General features: G+C 32.5%; 1 protein-coding gene across 2 annotated transcripts in view; it reads right to left on the bottom strand.

Moving 5' to 3' along the window:
- Positions 1–468: 468 nt before the first annotated feature.
- Positions 469–20992, bottom strand: part of CDH19 (cadherin 19) — a 94519-nt gene continuing 73995 nt past the window's right edge. For both annotated transcript variants that reach the window (XM_072820804.1, XM_072820814.1), the window contains exons 10-12: positions 8955–9072; positions 6802–7053; positions 469–4153 (exon numbers count right to left, since the gene is read on the bottom strand). In XM_072820804.1, coding sequence (XP_072676905.1) covers positions 3663–4153; positions 6802–7053; positions 8955–9072 — 861 coding nt within the window. In that variant the 3' untranslated portion in view covers positions 469–3662. The remainder of the gene's footprint in view (positions 4154–6801; positions 7054–8954; positions 9073–20992) is intronic.

Genomic DNA, 20992 nt, shown 5'->3' with positions numbered 1-20992 from the left:
TATCTAATGTCCTCTTACGTCATTAAAAAAGAACATGAATTTACTTGTGTAAGTGTGGTTTGTAGGTTTCGCGTAGCCTTGTAAATCTAACAATGCATTTGTTACCAAGTTTTGTGTTATAAACAGGAAGTGGAATTCTCATGCATTGCACATGTTTTCATACTCATCACACTTCCTGGGAACTTTTTCACATGTGAATTTCTACAGTATTTACCATAGGACCTCTTTTGATGGAATAGTTTAAAGTCATTACCTTTTTTCACCCCTGGGGATAATACCAGTATGTCCAAACTCTATAATTAGTAAGAATACCAAACTCTATAATTACTAGATATATTTTGAAAATCTTATTGTACCCGAGAACTACCCAGCAATGACCTATTTTGAAAAATATATTAATTCCATATGATTATTTAACCAAACTCAATATGGCTTCTTCTATACACGACCAGGTAAAATAGATTGGGATTCATTGTTACATTAAGGAATATTTATTGGTCCACTTAATGTGGTACAAACAATCTTAGACAAGAACAAGTGAACAAGAGAGATGATTCCTTGCCCATTGGGGTTTACATTCTAATAAGTGATAAAGATGCACAAAAAAAAAAAAAAAGCACATATACGTTGTAATGCCAGGTGGCTAAGGGATTTGAATACAAGCCAGGCAGAGCTAGGGCCACAGTGTAAGACAGTGATCAGATAGGCCTTCTTGAGGAAATCACAGTTGATCGCAGACATGAATGAAGTGAGGGAATGAAAAAGAGAAATGTTTGGGGGCAGATTGTTTCCGGCTTGGAACATGAGGCTGGAAGAGTTAAGAATGCAGAAATGAGCAAGGCAGATTACTACATGGCCTTCTATGTCAGGTCAGAAAGTTGATTTGCATGACAAACATGCTGTGAAGCCGTGGAGATCACTTGGGACTAGAAGGAAAAGGAGTCTGCGTGTTCCAGCGGAATAACATCAGCCGTCGTCATGTAATTCTTTATTGAATCAGGCACTGCTTGTGCTTCTTGTTTGACTAATTCATCACTGCAACCATGTGAATTAGGTACCCTGGACCTTGTCTTACAGATTAGAAACTCAGATCTACAAAGAGTAGACAGTTTGACAGAGTTCACACAGGTACTCGAACAATAGTGCACTAATTCACACTCAGGGCTGGTAGGCTCAAGCACAGGTGCTTGATGAACACCTATTATCACTAGCAGTTTCTGATCCCTCTAAAGGACTTGAAGTATTTTCTTATTTCAACCATTAGTAATCCCAGACTTACACACAAACCTGCGAATTAACTAAGGGTAATGTTTAAGCACTGCAGGTGTTAATATGAAGCTGTGCTATTTTCATAAATATCTGCATTGATTTAGCCTTTATTAAAATTGACAAAAATGAGATCTTAATGTCATGCCTTTAGCTTAGGATATAGCTGCATTCTTGTAACACCCAAGCGACTACAAAAAGGTCAAATGTTATTGAAATATAACCAAGTATGATTTTTATGAAATTGCATCTTCTATACAAAACTCAGATACTATTTTTTATATAGTTTAAAAGGACACTTTTTAGACTAGCAAATAGATATGCAACCACTATGTTCTTTTCCTATGTACCTATGATTAACAATCCTATCAGAATTTAACACATCTGCTTAGTGTCACTGGACTCCAACCTGAAACCCCACTGATGCAGATGTGCATTTTTTAAAGTGTCTATCCAAATTGATAAGTTGTTCATAGGCTTTCATTCATGACAGAACCTACTAGGTCCTCAGAAGACCCTATTTCTGTTTTTTTCATTTATTTTCCATGGATTGATTTATCTGTTGTTTATCATACTTTCCAATTCTTCAACCAAGATTTCACAGCACTATCTTTTAAATACAGGGAATAAACCTTTATGGAATAATTCCTGAAATATATCTAATTATACTCTCAATTTTATGTCGATGTGATAGATATTCTCTCAATTCATACATTTTTTATTTTATTGTCAAGTGTTTCTCTTTTAACAATTTGTTTGGTTTAGTATTATTACTCTTCCCTAAGTAAATGATGGTATGAATGCATAGGATTTTCTACAGCTTATGACTTCTCATCAACTTTTAATAGCCTCCTAAATCGTTGTATTTCTAGTCTTGGGCTGTTGTGAAGTGATGATACCTATGTTGCCAACAAAATGGTACCTGAATTGATATTGATGGAAAGCCTCTCTTCTATTACATGTGGTATTTATGTTTCAAAGTACAGAGGGGAAAAAATGCTGTAGCTATTCAAATAAAAATTATTAAAAATATTTTATCTAAGCCTATACGATCAATTTGGTTCAGCTCATTTTCACATGCTGCTAATAAGAAATGAACATATAAAACAATTCTGAGAACATTGTATTCACCATTTTCTTTCCATTCAACCTATGAATTTTGAATTCCTTTTTGATTTGGATAGAATAATAAAGATCATTCTTAAGATGTTGATTAAAATTAAAGTGTTTTATTATCTTATTATCTGATGTTATCATAAAGCTTGTTATGTGGATGTTATCATGGATTTTACCATGTCCAGGAGCTTAGCATACTTCCTTCATAATGCTACAATAAAAGGAACTATTGCACCTAATTTTATAACCCATCATAAAAAAAAATGACAGTAAAGAATCAGTTATAGTCTAAGCTCTTAATAAAATACAAATGCTGAGAATTTTATGTTTTATTCTATGTGTGGTAAGAATCAGTATGGTTGATCATAATATTTTGGATGAATATTAATTCAACTTTGAATCAAATACTTATTTCATTTATTGCTATCATTTTTAGTGGCAATAAAAATTTACTTAAAATTTTTCATGCTTTCCATGATTATCATAAAGTTTAAATTTAATGTCGAGTAAACCTTGACACGTATTTCGCTATTGCATTGTAATGATGAAGATATACTCTGGTTACATAAAAAAATAACATAAAACACTCCCAGACATATTTTCATACTCCCTTTTTATACAAATCTGTAAGATCAAAGACAATACAAATCTACACTGTATCTTTGATTAATTAACACATACCAAGTATGTATCTAAATTTGAAATCAGTTTTCAAGTATGGTCTTGACAATGATTTTAAAATATCAAACGACTATGAATCATAGAATCTGAATCAGAAACTTGCTTATTCATAAAAAAACAGCTTTTAAAAGTTTTATAGAATCACCCAGATTTTCCTAGATGTGTATCTCCATATAGAATCAGGAACTTAAAACACATAAACACTTTCCTCTCACTTTGTAAGATTTTTAAAAAATGGCTAAATGAAATAATATTAAGTTGATTTAGTTCAGGGCCTTTCTCACACGAAAAATTCAAAAGTTCAGAGAATTTGTATTGAATGGTAGCAAAAAAAGTGCTAGAGGACTATTTGCTACATGTCAGAGTTGGCCTGCACTGGCACAGGAGAGCTGGTTGTTAGCATCCTTCCACGCCTGCGCTCAGGGACAACATGTGGGTAGCTTGCAATAAACAAGGGGCATTTACTTCAAGGAAATCAGAAGATGCTATAATCCACCTCACCCCCACCCCAAGAACTGGAGTACACAACTCTTTACCAAGAGACTACCAGTTTGCCGAAACATATTAGCATTTTTTAAAATTTTACTAATAAAAAAGCCCTAATTATTTGACTGCATAGCAGAACCGAACATGCATGCTAATCTTTTGAAGCGAGGTCCCAATTCATTAAGGTAATCATAATTTTCATCCTGATCAGAGACTGCGGATCCTAAGGAGCTCAGGGATCCAGCTAATGACCCTGTTCCCTCAAAAGCGTAGGTTTGGAGGGAGTCAAAAGGAGGGGCACAAGGATCAGTATTAGCTTCTTCCAGCTTCTCTAGAATGAATTTCCGGAAGATGGCACTGTCTGGGCCAACCTGTAAAGATTGCCTGTACAGGCTCCTGATCTCTGCTGCAGCAGTTTTCCGTGTCTTGCGTTCCCGCATGATGGTGCTACTCCTCAGCTGGACAATATCAAAGGCCTCTGTATCTTCTTCTCCTCCCCCTTCATCATCGTATCTGAATATATTCTCTCGGAAATCTTCACCTTTCTCAGGAAATAGAGTTGGCTTCCTTCGCTGTTTCAGACCCAGGATCAAAAAAATAAACCCTGACAAAGAAAGCATATGAGAGTATGAATTAACATAATATAATAAATACAGCATAATATATTAATATAAGTTTATATTTATAGATGTTGTATATTACTTATAACAAACCTTACAATCCTTGCTTTTGTTAAAAGCTCAAGACATGAGCTTAGATTTTATGATTTTAAGAAAAAAAGAAAACATACTGTCCACCCTTAAACAATGCAGGGGTTGGGGGCATCATCCCCGGCACAGTGGAATATCCTGTATAACTTTTAACTCTCCAAAACTTAATTACAATATTGGCTATTGAAAATTTACAAAAGGATCATGCAGAATGACAAGGCAGTATAGCAATCTTTCTGCCTGATGATTTAGAGTAGACAAACATCATAAAAATAGAGTGAACTGTTTTGTGATGATAATTTAAAATTTTATTTTTTACATATTGAAAACAAAAAGAAAAGGAGCATAAGGGAGAATTTTCCAATCCATATGCATTTGTCAATGTTAGTAACCAATAATCCCTGTTAAGAGAAGTTAAGCACAACAGAGCAGTTTGAAATTCCCCACTGAGGCAAATTATTTTCTAAGTTAATATTTATTGACTACCAAGTATATGCCACCACACAGTTGGTTTAGAACCTGTGCACAGTGATACCACATTAATTTCAGAAAGCCTAAACCATCATTTTTTTAAAATCATAACACTGGTATGCCCACAAACAATATTCATTACATAAGATAATTTTAATACCACATAGAAATAGAATGATTTCAAAGCACTCCTCCCCATTTTTTGAAAAAATTGTGTGTGTGTGTGTGTGTGTGTGTCTGTATCAAGAACAGCCAACCCTTTCATAGCCTTGGAACGAATTTAATCTATAGGAACTGAAACTGAGACATGAAGTGATGTTATTAATATTATCATATAGAGAAATGCATTAGGCAATGTTTTGTATAAATCTTATCTTTAAAAAATTGAACTAGTGTTCTTGAAATAAGGTCATTGTGTTTGAATCCAGGTACTGTGAAACTCAGCTCAGATATATGGTTGATATAGAAAGGGAGCTAATAAATAATTTTTTCAATCTATGAATTGGAGAGAGTATTCATGACACTTTCAAAGAAAACTATCAGCCGAGCCACACTTTCCACCCTCTAAATCTTATTACTGCCCTTGACTGTGAAGCTGTCCTTGGTTTACTCATAGGGTTTTTGGACTTGGTTTAGGTCTGTACTTATTAGTAAATCAGTACTTGTCATCCTCCAAACACTACACTGCTTTTACTGCACTTGATTCTGATACCCAGCTATGCAGCTCTATATTCTCTTTTATGATCAAAAGCCATGAAAAAATCATCTTAAAAACTGAGGCTGGGTAGGAAAGAATGGTAATTCGGATAGTAAAGAGGAATGCATGACTTTTGAAGCTTTGAGAAAGATGAGAGTGAAGGCAAAGCAATCCTTGAAAAATGTATGCCATTTTGAGCATGAGTTTGGGATTATAGAAACAGTGGCTGAGAAAACTCAATAGAGTTGTGTTGACTTTTGACATGAAGTTACAAGGGAAGCAAGATAGGGTTCCCTTATAAGGGAAGGTAAGGAGGCTTGTAAGTGATGGGATTGTATACACTAGTATGTTAAATAAAGAGAAAAGGTTATGCTAAATGAATTATTTGTAGTCTTGGAAGCCTGACTAAAACATTTTGGGGTTCATTGGCCTCATCCGTAAAATGAGTATAACATTTGCCTGTGAAAACAACAACAAATAAGCAAAAACGAAGCCTGGGGCTCCTCGGTGGCTCCATGTGTTAAGCAGTCAACTCTTGATTTGGCTCAGGTCATGATCTCAGAGCTGTGAAATCCAGCCCTTCTCCAAAGGTGCTCAGTGCTGAGCCTGGTTGAGGTTTTCTCCCTCTCCCTCTGCCCCTGGCCCCTCTCTTGCACTCCCTCTCTCTAAAATAAATAAATAAATGAATAAGTAAAATCTTTTTTAAAAACAGCAATTTTACTTAAATTTCCCTTGTGGTTAGCACTTTGATCAAGTAAAAACCCTCCATTTGCATTCCTCCAGACTGTTAACTTCCGTAGTGGTCCTAGGACTCTAGTGAGTTGCAGCATAGGGTTGATTAGACTGTTGTACAGTTACGGAAATTTAATACATCATGTACCAGCTGCATGACCCTATGTAGAGCACTTAATTATTTGAGTTTCACTTTCTTCATTCTAACAATGCAGGCGATAGTAGTTACCACTCCATAAGATTATTGTGAGTATCAAATTGCATATTGCATGTAAACACTCAAGACAGTATCCTGGAGTGTCATGAGCACTCCACAGAGGCTATTATTATTATTATTATTAATTACTAGTTGTTATATAACTGCATATGCTGCAATGCAGTGTCAAAAACATTCCTAAACAAATATACACACACATGCTGACACATTCAGAATTCAAGGATCATTGATTTTCATCTTGAAATGCGTGATCACTCTACTTTTCATTCACTCCACTGGTTCAAGAATTGCAACACATTCAGAAGAGCAATTAAACACACACACATGCAAAACCCATTCCATGCTGTGATAATGGAATTGACATTTTTTATATTTATCACATTATTTTCAGTAAATGTAGTTAGGTTCAGTTCGGTACTACTTACCAAATATTATCATAATGCTTATCAAAATTGCAAGTATGACTTCTGTTCTGAATCCCATGGAAAGCAAAAGGTCCTTGTCCCTGCAGGTCTGTGTACTGCCATAGTCATCACAGTCACAAATGTGTATGGTAAGGGTGTTTGTGCTTGTAAGTGATGGGATTCCATTGTCCGCAATTAGGACAGATATGTAGAAGACAGGCTCTTCTTGAAGGCTAAAACCAGTTCTATTAGTCAAAATTACAGCTGTGTTATCTAAAACAAAAATCCATGTGCATAATTTTTCAATATTATAAATGAAACTCATATGTACAAGAGGCAATAGTATAAATATATCCAGTAAGGTTAAATAATAAAGACATTTCTGATAAAAAGATAAAAGATACACTCAAAAACTCTCTATTGGTTTGGCATTGCCCTAACCCTAATTACATAATTAGATGAATACGTGAGTCCATTCCAAAACGCCTTTGATAAAGGTAGAAAACAGAAAGTAGAGCATAGAAAACAGCTTTGTAATCAGATCTCAATATTTTATAGAAGCTACTGATATTAAATTTATGATGACAGTATGAATTTCATTTGGATTATTTACCGATGACACATGCTTTTTCTAATAGAATCTCATTCTTTTCACAAATACCATAAATACACAAGACTTTCTGTCATCCACCAATATCACAGCAAGTGATCTCAAATCATGTATTTACTAATGTTTTACTTGGTAGGAAAAATTCTATTGGGATGTTTCATTTTACTTTGACATTATTAACCCATTTTCTATTTAAAATTCAGATAACAGCTAAACCTCACTCATATAGAAAGAACATTTAAAAAAATCAACAAAGATGAACAATATATGACACATTTGAAGTTGTTTTCCCCTGAATCCCAAAATATTCTAAGTAACTTTTTAGTGCAATTTCTTGTGCCAGAGTCCTTATTTTCGTATTTTTTTTGTGTGTGTGTTGTTATAGCCTCCCAAATTTTCTGTAGCAATCAAAACTTAGAAGACAGAAAGAGTAAAACATCATTTATTTGTGTTTCAAAATGTGTGCCTGTTAACCACTTTTCCTAAATCATCTTTTTAAAACAAATCCTCCATCATGCTTTGGAACCTATAAAACTTGTGATTATATTTACTAGACAGATTGAAAAGATAAGAGAGTTTAAAAAAAATTAAGAGAGTTTACATTTTTCCATACATATTTTGTCAGATTACTTTTAATTACAAACATTAAACTAAATTATTTTTGTTTTAATAAACTTAATTTGTTCCAGTAACTTATATTAACATAAACAAACCTAAGCTACAATTTATTCCTTATATTGATATTTGCATTTTTTATCCTAAGTTTGAGGTTTTTTTCACTGAGAAATTTGACAAGGAGAAAAAGGAGAGAACATGTCTGCATTTATCCTCCCACAAAAGATCTCCCCTAGATCGAACCAGGTATTTGGCTATGGATGCTTGAGTAATAAATCTTATAGTGTTTCTTATCTTTAAGATACAAAGTAAAATTAAAACAGATCCATATGATGACAAGAAAATCTTCGACTGAAGTGAAAGGAAAAAGAACAGAGTGGCTTTATGCAAAATCAATCCACTTCTCTATAGAAGGATAAGATATGCTGTCTCTCCACACAGAATCCTTTGGAACACTGTGTCCTTGGATTGATATAATCATTTCATTTTGAAGGAAATAGAATAATCTTAAACCAATTTTATATATTTATAGCTTCTAATTAATGACTCCAAATATCTGTGAATCAATCAAGCTAACATGACTATAAGTATATATCATTTTCTTCCCCAGACATAGATTGAAGTCTGAGTTTTACAAGGACATGAAAGGGACCACTGTGTCAGTACTGCCATTGTATTTGCAGGGTCATTTAGTTTTTGCAAGGTCTTATAGCCACTGATGACTTGAAAAAGTGTTTCTAATTTAGAGAAATCCAGTGAGAAATGGGGTTAGTATTTTCAGAACTTGACTTTGGGTTTTGTTTACCATTTTCATTGCCACTATTGCTCTATTTCTCAACATTATCATATTACAAGGACCATATAAAAAGCAACATTATAAAATTTCCTTTGAAATCAGGCACATTTCTCAAAGAAAGGATCAAAAGTCATTATGAGTGAATGGCATTACCTTCATTATCTATAATTATGAAACTTGAGTTCTTTGTGTCTTCCACAGATAAATTAAAGTAAAAATGATGATCTTCTACAGATTCATCTCTATCCACTGCACTGATGGTCTGAATTACCTAGGAAAAATAGAAGTAGGTTGCTTGGTTTTTGATTCAGGAATATAATTATTGTTATAAAGATTATTATCATTATTAGTATTAGCTTTTATCAAAATTGCTTTACCCAAATTTTTATGTATATTGCAGAGGATAACTTAAATTTGGGGAGAATGTTAAAATATTCTCTCAGGTGAAAAGTAAGTTTACTTGCCCCTTTCAAAAGAGTGTTTTGATATTATGTAATAAAATTTTGTTGGTGGATGGAAGTTTGTTAAAAGTTCTCAAAATATTGCTGCTACAAATCAAGATTTCCTCCCATCCTCTGGGCTAGATTGCTCCTTCTTCCTTTTTTCCTCTCTCTTCCCTATCTGAATAGCAGCCCTTATTATTTGTTGAAGTTATATATTCCCTGCTCACTTGAGAGCATAACTGGGGTAAACTTATTGTCTTACTAAAGTATTAGCTAAACTAATTAATTTTTTAATTGATTTGAGGAAATAATGCATTTAGAGCTTAGGGGCAGTGTATATGATTTCCTTTTCCGTAAAGATTATAACAAAAGTGTTTCATATCCAATAAATTCCTATTTCAGAGCATAAAAAAGTGAAGTAATACAGTTATGAACACATCAGTTCACAACTAATTCTTTTCTTTCAAGACATGAATGTGTCAGTCAAGTAGTTCATTTTTGTCAAAAAAAGAGATATGCTGTCAAGATCGCATAGTGAGATTGTGATTAATTCTGGAAATTAAATTGATTATAGAAGTTATTGTTTTGAATTTTCTAGAATTAAAGTGCTTTTAACAATGTGTCTGCAAAATGACAGACCCCAGATTTATAAGGTTATACTTTCAAAGAAGAGGTATCTCTCTATATGCATAGTCTTGTACGACTGATGTAGTTTATACATTATTTTTCTAAATTGATTTCTTTTTCCTTATAACACATTCCTAATTGAATTACATTCATATAGTGTTAATTAAATAATCTAATAAGACATATTTTCATTCAATCCATTCCTACAATAATAAACGTGCACTGTATTCAGGTAATGCTTTTATTTTGGATTTTCATAATAGCCAGGGTGAAGGATGGGAGACTTGAAACTCTGATATTTTGAATTCTAGCTTTGCCACTTACCAGTTTTTTATTCTTAAAAAATTGGAGATACTAATACTTAACTTTTAGGAATGATTTTTAGATTTGTATGCCATAGCTCATCAAACTGCTTGTGATACAGTTAGTACATGTCTTAAGGTGTTTTCTTCATAAAAGTATAGTCTTGTTGGGATCTGCATAAATAAGATGGTATCTTGAATACTGTATTTAATTTCATTATATGTATACTTGTGTAATTAAGATTGATAGCAAATTGTAAAAGTCTCTGTTTACCTTATTGACATATGCAGTCTTTTATTTTTAGACAAAGCATAATTTATCTCACTACCTGACTTTCTGTATGAAATACATGCATCAGACTAAATGTTATAAATGTTTTCCTTTTGCCTATGGAGGCTTAAGAACACTGCTAAGATTGTGGCTTTGTATATACATTTTAAATAATTTTAATTAAATTACTCTCTACATATATATAGGTAAAGTGAATACGCATAAGTTTCAATATCCTGGCTCCCTTTTAATGTACACACGGCCACTTACACTTGCTTTATAAATTGAATTTACATATGCTTTATGGGTTTTTTTACAAAACCCTGTTTTTTTACAAGAATAGGAAGCCACTGACAAAATAGAATCAGTCACAGAGGAGGTCTCACTAATTCTTTTGAAGTAACCCTGAACATGTACACTATTCTTGAGAACACAAATTTCTAAAAAAGAACCAACATTAAAGAACACAAAAGTCTTGACTAGGAATGTACATTTTTCCTTTTCATTGGAAAATGGAAAGATTTTTGTTTTAATTTTCAAATAAAATTCTAAGAAAAAATCTTGTTGCATTGAATAGATTTCTAAACTATTTTCTTACATCTACTTACTAGGGGCCTATCACTGTTGTAGACATTGAGGAGAGGAGCAAAAGACAAATCAAAAAGTGAGGAGTAGAAAAAGAATGGCCATGTTATGACAAATTACGAGAGCTCAGATTTCTAAATTCCTCGTCCTGGGTAAAGTTTTGTCTAGTTTTTTTCTGAACCACTACATGTGACTTTCCATTTATTAAACTTTAAAATGTGTAATGGAAATACATTGTGACAGTCTAGAAAATCTAAGAGTAACCATTTTTCAATGGGAACTCACCTAAGGGTCTGGGATCGTTCTCTATATTATCATAAATTGTCCCTATTTTATATTTACTTATATTAAGCCTCAAGTCACCTAAGTATCTTAGGTAAGTAAAATGGCTGGGTCAGAATTTAAATGCAAGCTGAGGCTACCACAGGGTAAAATGAGTAGTGTAGGTGGCCCCCAGAACACATTTTCTTCAGATTTATTGAGAAAAATAAAATTGAAAAATGTTTAAAATATAAATCACGATACTTGATATACACATACCATGTGAAAAGATTATTTCCGTGCAATTAATTACCATATCCAACACCTTACATACTTACCTTTTTTTAAAGTTTTACTTTCTAAGCAAATTTATGCAAAGAGTTTTATCAGCTATAGTCATCATGCTATACATTAGGTCCTTACACTTTATTCATCTTATAATTGAAAGTTTATACTCTTTTACCAACCTTTCCCTATATCCCCCACCCTCAAGCCCTTGGCAACCACTTTTTATTCCTCCTAGACACATTGTTCAAGCCCTAGACTTTGTTCTTGTTCATGAAGTTTGCATTAAAAAAAAAATACACAAAAGGATGTAGCATACAAGAAGCAAACAAAACTAAGTCTCATTAAAGATAGAGACATACAGAGAAATAAGTAATATAATTTCTATAGAATAAATATAGACCAAAAATAATGGTAGGAAAAAAAAGGAGACGATAATAATCTGAGTATTAATGATTTTAGGAAATGATTTTCCAAAGTAGAATTAAGCAAATGAGCTAATACGTGAGTAAAAAATATGAATTAATGGGGAAAGTGTGATTCAGACAAAAGAATACCAGTGAAAATTATGAATACAGAGATAATATATTGTTAGGTAGAAATAAACAAAATTTGCATTTTTAGGGCAAAGATAATTAAACATCGGCAGTTTCATAAGTTTCAACTTAATCATTTTATGGAACTACAAACAGTATTTGACTTTAAAGATAATCATGGGAAAAAAGATAATCATTTTGTGTCTATCAATAACTATGACTTCTTTTTCTAAAAAAAGGAGGCACGTGTGGGCCAGCTTACTAAATGTCATTCTTAGATTATTATTATTTTGATTTAAAAAATCAGTACAACATCCATTTTCACACAACATATAGGTATGAATGACCTCTATTAAACATGCAATTTTTTGATAGCTAGGCAAGGATTTGGAGCAAATGGTAATACATTTGAGTCTGCTTTTTTACCTGAACAACAGATACAAATGAAATCTACTTTCAGGATTAGTTGATGATTAAATTTTTGAATAAGATTACATATTATAAATTGAAATATGAACTGTAAGCCAATGTACAAGTATTTAGTATTGATACAAGTTATCAATTCCTTGGATGTGTTTAATAAACAATACCTATCAAATAAACAATACCTATCAAATACATGTTAAACAAAAAGTGAGGATTGCAATAAATGAATACAGGGAAGGATTTTTAAAATTTCAACTAAATTTCTTGCTTATGAAGTTATTCTAGGTATTTGTATCTTGCATCAAGGTACAGTAGTGAATTCTTACCCCCATCATCAAGATATATTGTCAACAAATTTGAAGAAGACTGTCACTTTTTGTACCACTCCACTGAGGAAATGATACAAAATTAGACTTGTTTAGACAAAGGATTCAAAAAGGCTGTTGAATATCTTCTCAAGGGGATCCCTGGGTGGCTCAGGGGTTTAGCACCTGCTTTCAGCCCAGGGTGTGATCCTGGCGTGCCAGGATTGAGACCCACATCAGGCTCCCTGCATAGAGCCTGTTTCTCCCTCTGCCTGTGTCTCTGCCTCTCTCTCTCTCTCTCTCTCTATGTCTCTCATGAATAAATAAATAAAATCTTAAAAAAAAGAATATCTTCTCAAAAGGTCAGAGTATTAATTAATACAATAATAGAATTAGAGCTAACAAGAAAATCTAGTTTGTAGCCAGTTTTCATTCTTTGTTTAGCAAGTTATTAGGAGAAAAATGTTGGGAAGCTCATGGTATTCTAATACTATGGTCTGGACAGAAGCAGAGATACTCTAAGTTTCCAAAAAGGACTTTTTACAAAATTAAATGTATTTGAGTATCATAGACATGTAACGTTTTGCCATTTACTTATATATATTTATTTCTATTCAGATAAAAAATTTGCTTTAGTAAGTTTTATCTCAGTATATATTTAATTTAATTTAATTAATTTTAAACCATACTGTATATTTTTATTAAAAAGTCATATAAAATCATCATAAACAAAAATTATAAAACTATCTGACTAATATCCCAAAAGTATCCATTTAGCAAATATTTCATTGGTATTTGGAACATGCCAAGTGATCTTAGGAGATGGGGGTGCAACAGTGGCCAGAAGCAAGTGTCTCTGTCACCACTGTTCACATTCTAGTGGAGTAGAGGGACATAATACCTAAAGTAAAGAATAAAAGAGCAGAATAAAACACCCAAGGTACATAATACCTAAAACAAATATTTGGAGGTCAGAGGACCTGGCCTCTAACCTAAAATTATATTATACTTCAGAAGGGAGCAGTGGTGACATCATGAAGGGCATATTACAGAGTTTGTACTTAATTCTGAGGTCCACTTACAAGTTCTAAATAGAAAAAAAAAAGATTTATTTTTCATTTAGAATCCCACAATCCAAATGATTGGGGAAAATCTGCATTTTAGAATGTTCATTCTGAAGACATCCTTAGTGTGAATTTGGAAATAGGGATCCTAGTTAACAAGCTGTTGCCATAATCCAGGGGAGCAACTGGTTCATACTGAAAACCTCCTGATATGTTCTATAAAGACAACCACAATCCCAGTTATAGAATGTGAGTTCTTTTTAATGACAAATTACATGGAAATTGCTATAGTGTTTATATAACTGAAGATGGTAACAACACACTCTCAGGTGAAGATATGGTTTCCCAGGCTCAAAGTAACACTTCACCATTTCTAAGAGGGCACACACCCATTCTTCTGACTATTGTCCCACCACTAAAAACTGATTTCCATGGAAATTATCTATATGCCTTCAGACTTGACTGATAAAGATAACTAATGAGCAACAGCTGTGGTGTGTCCCTGCATGTGGGCTGTGAGATGGATGAGAAGTTGGGTTTTATAGGAGCGTTCTTCAACAGAAGGTTCATGGTTCACTTCAGAAGATGTGCTAGGTCCCTGGTAGGGTAGCAAGAGTGAGGATAGAATAAAATTGACAGACTACAGGAGTATTTAGGGGATGGAACCAACAGAATTAATGACTGGTTGGATATGAAGAATGAAATAAATTAAGGATGATGTCCACACGTCCTCACACAAGTTGGTGAGTTATGGTAATTTTGCAAGAGATATTGAAAAAATTGGAGCAGGTTTGGAAGAAAATTTGGTGTAATCTTAGGACATATAGTTAGATATCTCTAGTTAATTGGATATACACCTTGAAATACAGGAGAAAGAATGGGCATAAGTATCTATAAGTCATTTGAATATGGACTTTAAGACATAAGAGCGATTGAGAGGTGATTTTGAAAAAAAAACTAAAAGGACAGGACACAAGAGAAAAGGGATTGTAAGAAGAAACAGTTTATAACGCAGGATCATGGAATTTAGGCAACAGAAAATTTTACATGGAGATAATGTAAATGTCTTTACATTATAATATTGATATGAAATAATCTAAAAATCGCTGATATTATACTTCACTTCTGGAAAAGATATTTGGTATCAGTCAAGATAATGGGAATCATTAATTTGAAAAATTAGAACTATTTCCACCAAACAGGAAAGGCAAATTGCCCTAATGTCAGCTCATTTATTATACTCATATTCTGCAAACCACTGAGTATTTTCTCCCTCCTCCTCTCCCCACCCTAAGCATTTACAGGCAAAGAACAAAAACAAAAATTCTGTTTACCCATGTAGATCATTAAAGAAATGCCTGATTTTCTCCAGAATGGAACACAACTCTTCTGGCATTTTGATTTTCTACAATGGATGTATTATCTCTCCAAGGCAGAGAGACACCTTTTAATTTGTCATCTTGCCCAGCAATTAAGCCTGTGGGAAATAAGATCAAGAATGATCTTCATTTCAGGATGCCCTGATGGCTCAGTTGGTTAAGTGCCCGACTCTTGGTTTTGGCTGAGGTTCTGATCTCAGGGTCATGGGATTGAGCAGGCATGGAGCCCCACTCTGGGCTCCGAGCTCAGCGGGAGGTCTACTGGAAGAGTCTCTTTTTCTGCCCATCCCCCCACTCATGTGCGCGCTCTCTCTCTCAAATAAATCTTGAAAAAAAAGGAATGGCTTTCACAGTATGAGAAAACATATAAAATATTTCCTTACTGATTTTAATTTATTACATGTAAAAATGATAGCATTTTGTACATATTGTGTAGATACACATTAAATTAATTCTATGTTCCTTTTAAAATTTTAAACTTTAATTTGGTAAGAACATTAAATATGAGATCTACCCTCTTAACACGTTTATAAGTGCATGATACCACCTTGTTAACTAGAAGCAGTGTGGTGCAGCAGATGGCTAGAACTCACTCATCTTATATAACTGAAATTTTATACCTGTTGAACACCAACTCTCCATTTTTATATTTTTTAAATGCGACTTCAAGAAAATTTAAAATCCCATCATATTTATTTGGCAGTATGCACTAGATCTCATTTCTTCAAGTAAATGCCCTTCTTTTCAATAACTTATATTTTATATTTCATTCTATGTACCTGAGCTTCAGAAGACTATGAAGTTGTAGTGTGAAAGCAGAAATTTCTTCATCATTGCTTTAAAGTATGCTACCACACGAGATTCAGTATTAAATGAGATTTTGACTACTTATTTGAGTGCTAGTATTCATTTTATTATTACTATATTTATTATGGCTGCATTTTGTCTTGGTTTATTTGTTACCCTGGATTTGAGTTTTAATTTCGTCAAAGGGCTTCTTAGCATCATCAAATGAAAAGTTTATGTGTATCTTTTTGTTCCTTTCAGATACTGATGTAATGGAAAATATTAATAGATTTTAAAATATTGTTTTGCTAATTCTAAAACTTCTTTCTGTACTGTGTATCACCATTAATACCTTCATAAATTGTTTTAGTTATAATTTACATATAATGCTTACAGCACATTTTTAATAATCTTTTCATGTTTATTTTTGCAAGGTGTTTAATTTTGTCACTTTCTACTATGAGGAAGGCTACATAAAGTAATTTGAGGAGCACCCCTCCGCCCTTGTTTTGAATACTTTGGGGAAGTTTATACAGTATGAGGAGTTGTCACTAAGAATTTTGATTTCTTGACCTAAAATATTCTCAATAATATTAATGATTATCCTTTAAATCTCTATTCTTATTTTTCTTATTTTATCTTTTGTGTTTTATTACCTTTTATTCCAGCAAATGATTTCTTTAAATTTATTTTGAAATACCTGTAGATTCTAAGCAAATTCTTTTTTTTTTTTTTAAGATTTTATTTATTTATTCATGAGAGACACAGAGAGAGAGAGAGAGAGGGAGAGACACAGGCAGAGGGAGAAGCAGGCTCCATGCAGGGAGCCCAATGTGGGACTCGATCCTGGGTCACCAGGATCACACCTTTGGTGGAAGACGGTGCTAAACTGCTGAGCCACCCAGGCTGCCCCTAAGCAAATTTCCAAAACTGGGCAGAGTACTAAATACTTCTTTCAGCTAACCCAGTGGTTACATCTTACATAACTGTAGTACAATATCAATTCTCTGAAACTGAAATGGGTACAATACTGCTAAATAGATAATGCAATTTATTCAGTTTTCACTGGTTCTTACATCTGTGTGAGTGTGTGTGTGTGTGTGTGTGTGTGTTGGCATGTTTACGTGTAACTCAGACAGTCTGGTCTCATGTCAAGACTAGTGTTACCAGAATACAGAAAAGTTTCATCACCACACATGTGAAGTCCTTCATACTACTCTTCCTTGTCACACTTAAATCCACACTCCTACCCTTGTTCCTTGGCAACCACTAAATCCTTCAACCACTAATTCCTTCTGTCTCTTACAGTATTGACTTTTGGAGGACGTACTATAAATGGAAACATAGAGCATGTAAGGTTTAGGGTATTGCCTTTTTTCAAGAAACATAATGCCTCTGAGATTCATTGTGCTATGCATGTATTAATAACCTCTTCCTTTTATGGCCAGGTGATATACCATTTTATGGACGTATCATACTATGTAATCATTCCCCTGGGGACAGACATCTGGATTATTTTGGTTTTGGCTATTATGAATAAAGTTGCCATGAATATTTTTATGTGAACATGATTTTTTCTCTGACATGGATGCCACATTCAGACCAAATGAGTGATTATTGGATTGCACAGTAAGTATATATTTAGTTTTATAATAAACTGCCAAATTATTATTCATTTTTTATTTCCATCCCCTCTCCTCCCAGCATTTGATGATGTCCATGGGTGTTGTTATGGAAAGTGTGTGTGGTAATAGCCCATTGTAATTGCAAACTGCGTTGTCCAAATAACTAATGATGTTAAACATCTCTTCATGTGCTCTTCTGCTTCCCATATAATATTTGTCATGTCTTTCGTTCATTTTATAATTGGATTCTTATTTTTTTTACTGTTGAGTTTTAAGAGTTCCTTGGATATTCCAGATACAAATCCTTTAAGTCATCTTTGGTTTTCAAATAATTTCTCCTAATTCATAGGTCATTTCTTTAATCCTTTTAACAGGGATTAAACATTTTTAAATTTTTATAAAGTCAAATACTTTTTTTTAAATAGATTGTGCCTTCAGTGATATACCTAAAAACTCTATCTAGTCACAAAGAATAGTTTTTTTCTTCTGCATTTACTTCTAAAAGTTTTTACAGTTTTAAGTTTAGGTATAAATCTGTGATACATCTCTAAATAACTTCTGTGTGACATATGAGGTTCAGGTGGATTTCTTCCCTATTAATATCCAATTGTTCCAGCAAAGTTTGCTGAAAAGACTAGAGAATTTATATGTATCTTTGCATTTGCTCCAGTACTATTCATGCCATTCAGATTTTTAAATTTATTACAACACACAAATATTTTATTATAAAATATGGGTTTTTTTTTTACTCCTATTGTTCTAATTCTTATTTCTTTTGTTTTGATTTGTATATTCAGAGGAATCATTTTTTTCTTGTACTACAAATAATGGTTTTGAAATTAAATAATCTGGTCAACAAAGAAAGAACTATTTAATTACTTCAAGAAAAAAAGTGGCAAATGCAATTTATTGAGTTATTGCTACAGAGATTTAAGGAGCAACAACTTCATCTGTTTCAAACCAATCCAAATAAAACATTAATCTGACAAAATCAAAACTCCCAGTAAGGAAACAAAACCAATTTCAATTAATGTTTATATTGAAGTTTGTAATTTTTTTATTGTTATTTTATAAGTCATGGATTCCTTTAAGCATGGGATAAAAAATATTACTCTGTTCCTACCTTTATCTGCATTGATAGTTTTGTTTCTGTGCAATGTTAAGTGTACACACACTCCTTATAGCTCATTTAGAATCTCTTTAGAAAGGAATGAGCCCCATGTTAAGAACTTGTAAGATGACTCTTATCTGTTCATTTTAACAGTGACAAAATTGCTTTTAACAAAGGCCAATTCTACCCATTTTCTCACTTAATAGAATTTTATCTTTACTAAATCCTAATAAGATAGGAATTGTAGGGCAAAGATATCTTTCTTTTTCAAATGAGCAGATTGGTATTCAGTGTGGCGGGATCATCATCTAATTTGGGAAGTGTGGGTGATAGTAAAATTCTCTTGTAATTGTACCAGGCATTCTTTGTGTTATTGCTGTATACTAATGATTTGATGTTTCATTCCTAAATGAGAAGAAATATATTTCAATTAAAACTCATGTTTTTCTACATACATGATTTTTACACAATAATAAAGAATACCAGTTAATCTATACAATTGGTTAATCTATATAACCAATTAATTTGGCCCCCAAATTAATACCAGAAACAAATGTTTACTGCAATCCTCTCTAAAGGACCCTTCGTCTCTCTAAAAATTAGGACAAATCGGTTTTTTCTAAAGGACATTTAAAGAATAATAAAAGGAATAAAAATTCTTTTCCTATTCTTTCAATTTTTCTCAAATGGTAGAGGCAAATTCATCACTTCACACAGATACACTCAGTTATTGTTGGAAAGCTGTGTGCTTTGTATTGCTTGAGACTAAATCAGAAGTTTAGTAGATAATATCACTCAAAAAGAGAGAGAATAGACTGAGTTAATAAATATTGATCTTTTCCTTAACACTGGTCACTTTGGGGTGAAGAATAATAGTTAGCTGGAAAAATGACTTGTTATTTAGTTTTCTAATATTCTAATGTATTCAATCAATGTCCAATATCCCCAAATAAATTTATCAAGAAATTACCATTTTGAAAAAAAAGGAAAGATATTACCATTTTGGGAAGACACAAGCAAAATCCTATCTAAAATAATAAAAAAAATATTGTATATAATAGAACATTGTTTTAAGACATACAGGTCTTCTGAAATGCAATTTGAAAATTTTAAATTGTTTTAAAACATTACACTTTTGGCCTCCCCATTTATTTATGGATTTATATTATAAAAAGTGAACCAGCATGGCTCATGGACAATCTTACAGTCTCACACACATATCATGAGCTTTAAAAAAACAAGTTTCAGAATTCAAAGTGTCTTGCCCTTATTATTTGGAAATATAAATTTTAAAAATCTGATAACATTGATGCCAAAATGAAGGTAGTGAAGGAGAATGTTGCTTTTACAGAATAATATTGATTATTCAAGAATCTAATTGCCTCAAATTGCATGGATTCAAGACTCATTACTCTGGTTGTTCTAATAATCTAGGAGCGAATTTGAAAGACTATTTTTCTTTTTATTGGGTTTAAGGTGCTTTATTGGGTAAATGACATCTCCAAACTACATTTACTTTGGTTTTTATTCCTAAATTAAGGTCATCTACATGCTCACATTTTATACTCATTTTGCCATACGTAGTTGGTATTTCTATATCCATAAATAACTTATTAAATATATATTTTATAAAGCAATTTATCAAAAATACTCCTTAAGAATATTATTAGTTAATATTCTATTTTAAGAGACTAATAGAATGCGGTTTCTTGATAAAAATAAAAATTATGCTAATTTTTAGGAAAGCTTATTATAGAAAATTATTTGGGAAACTCAATAAGATCAACATACAGAAAGCATTCACATTAAGAAATAATTAAGATGTCATCTGTAATGGTTATAAAGCACATGAATACTTCTTCATTGACAAGGTCTCTCATAGTATTTTGAAAGATCACATACTACATCAATACCAAGGAACCAGCTGTTAAACAATTTCTTATCAAACAGCAAGTACTATTGTATGTTAATAACAGAATGACTTTTTCAAGTTTTTCAGATAGTTATTTCCCCATCTATCTTTCGTCTTTATTTTTAATTAAAAATTAATGATAAAACCATAAATGTGTAGGGTATATGAATATAACTATTTGTAATTGGAAAGATTTTTGTTTCAAGTTTCTATTTAAATTCTAGTTAGTTAAAATATAGTGTAATATTGATTTCAGGAGTAAAATTTAGTGAT

This window comes from Canis lupus, chromosome 1 (assembly GCF_048164855.1).
Source record: "Canis lupus baileyi chromosome 1, mCanLup2.hap1, whole genome shotgun sequence".
NCBI lineage: Eukaryota > Metazoa > Chordata > Mammalia > Carnivora > Canidae > Canis > Canis lupus.
This window is presented reverse-complemented; position numbering and strand designations above follow the sequence as displayed.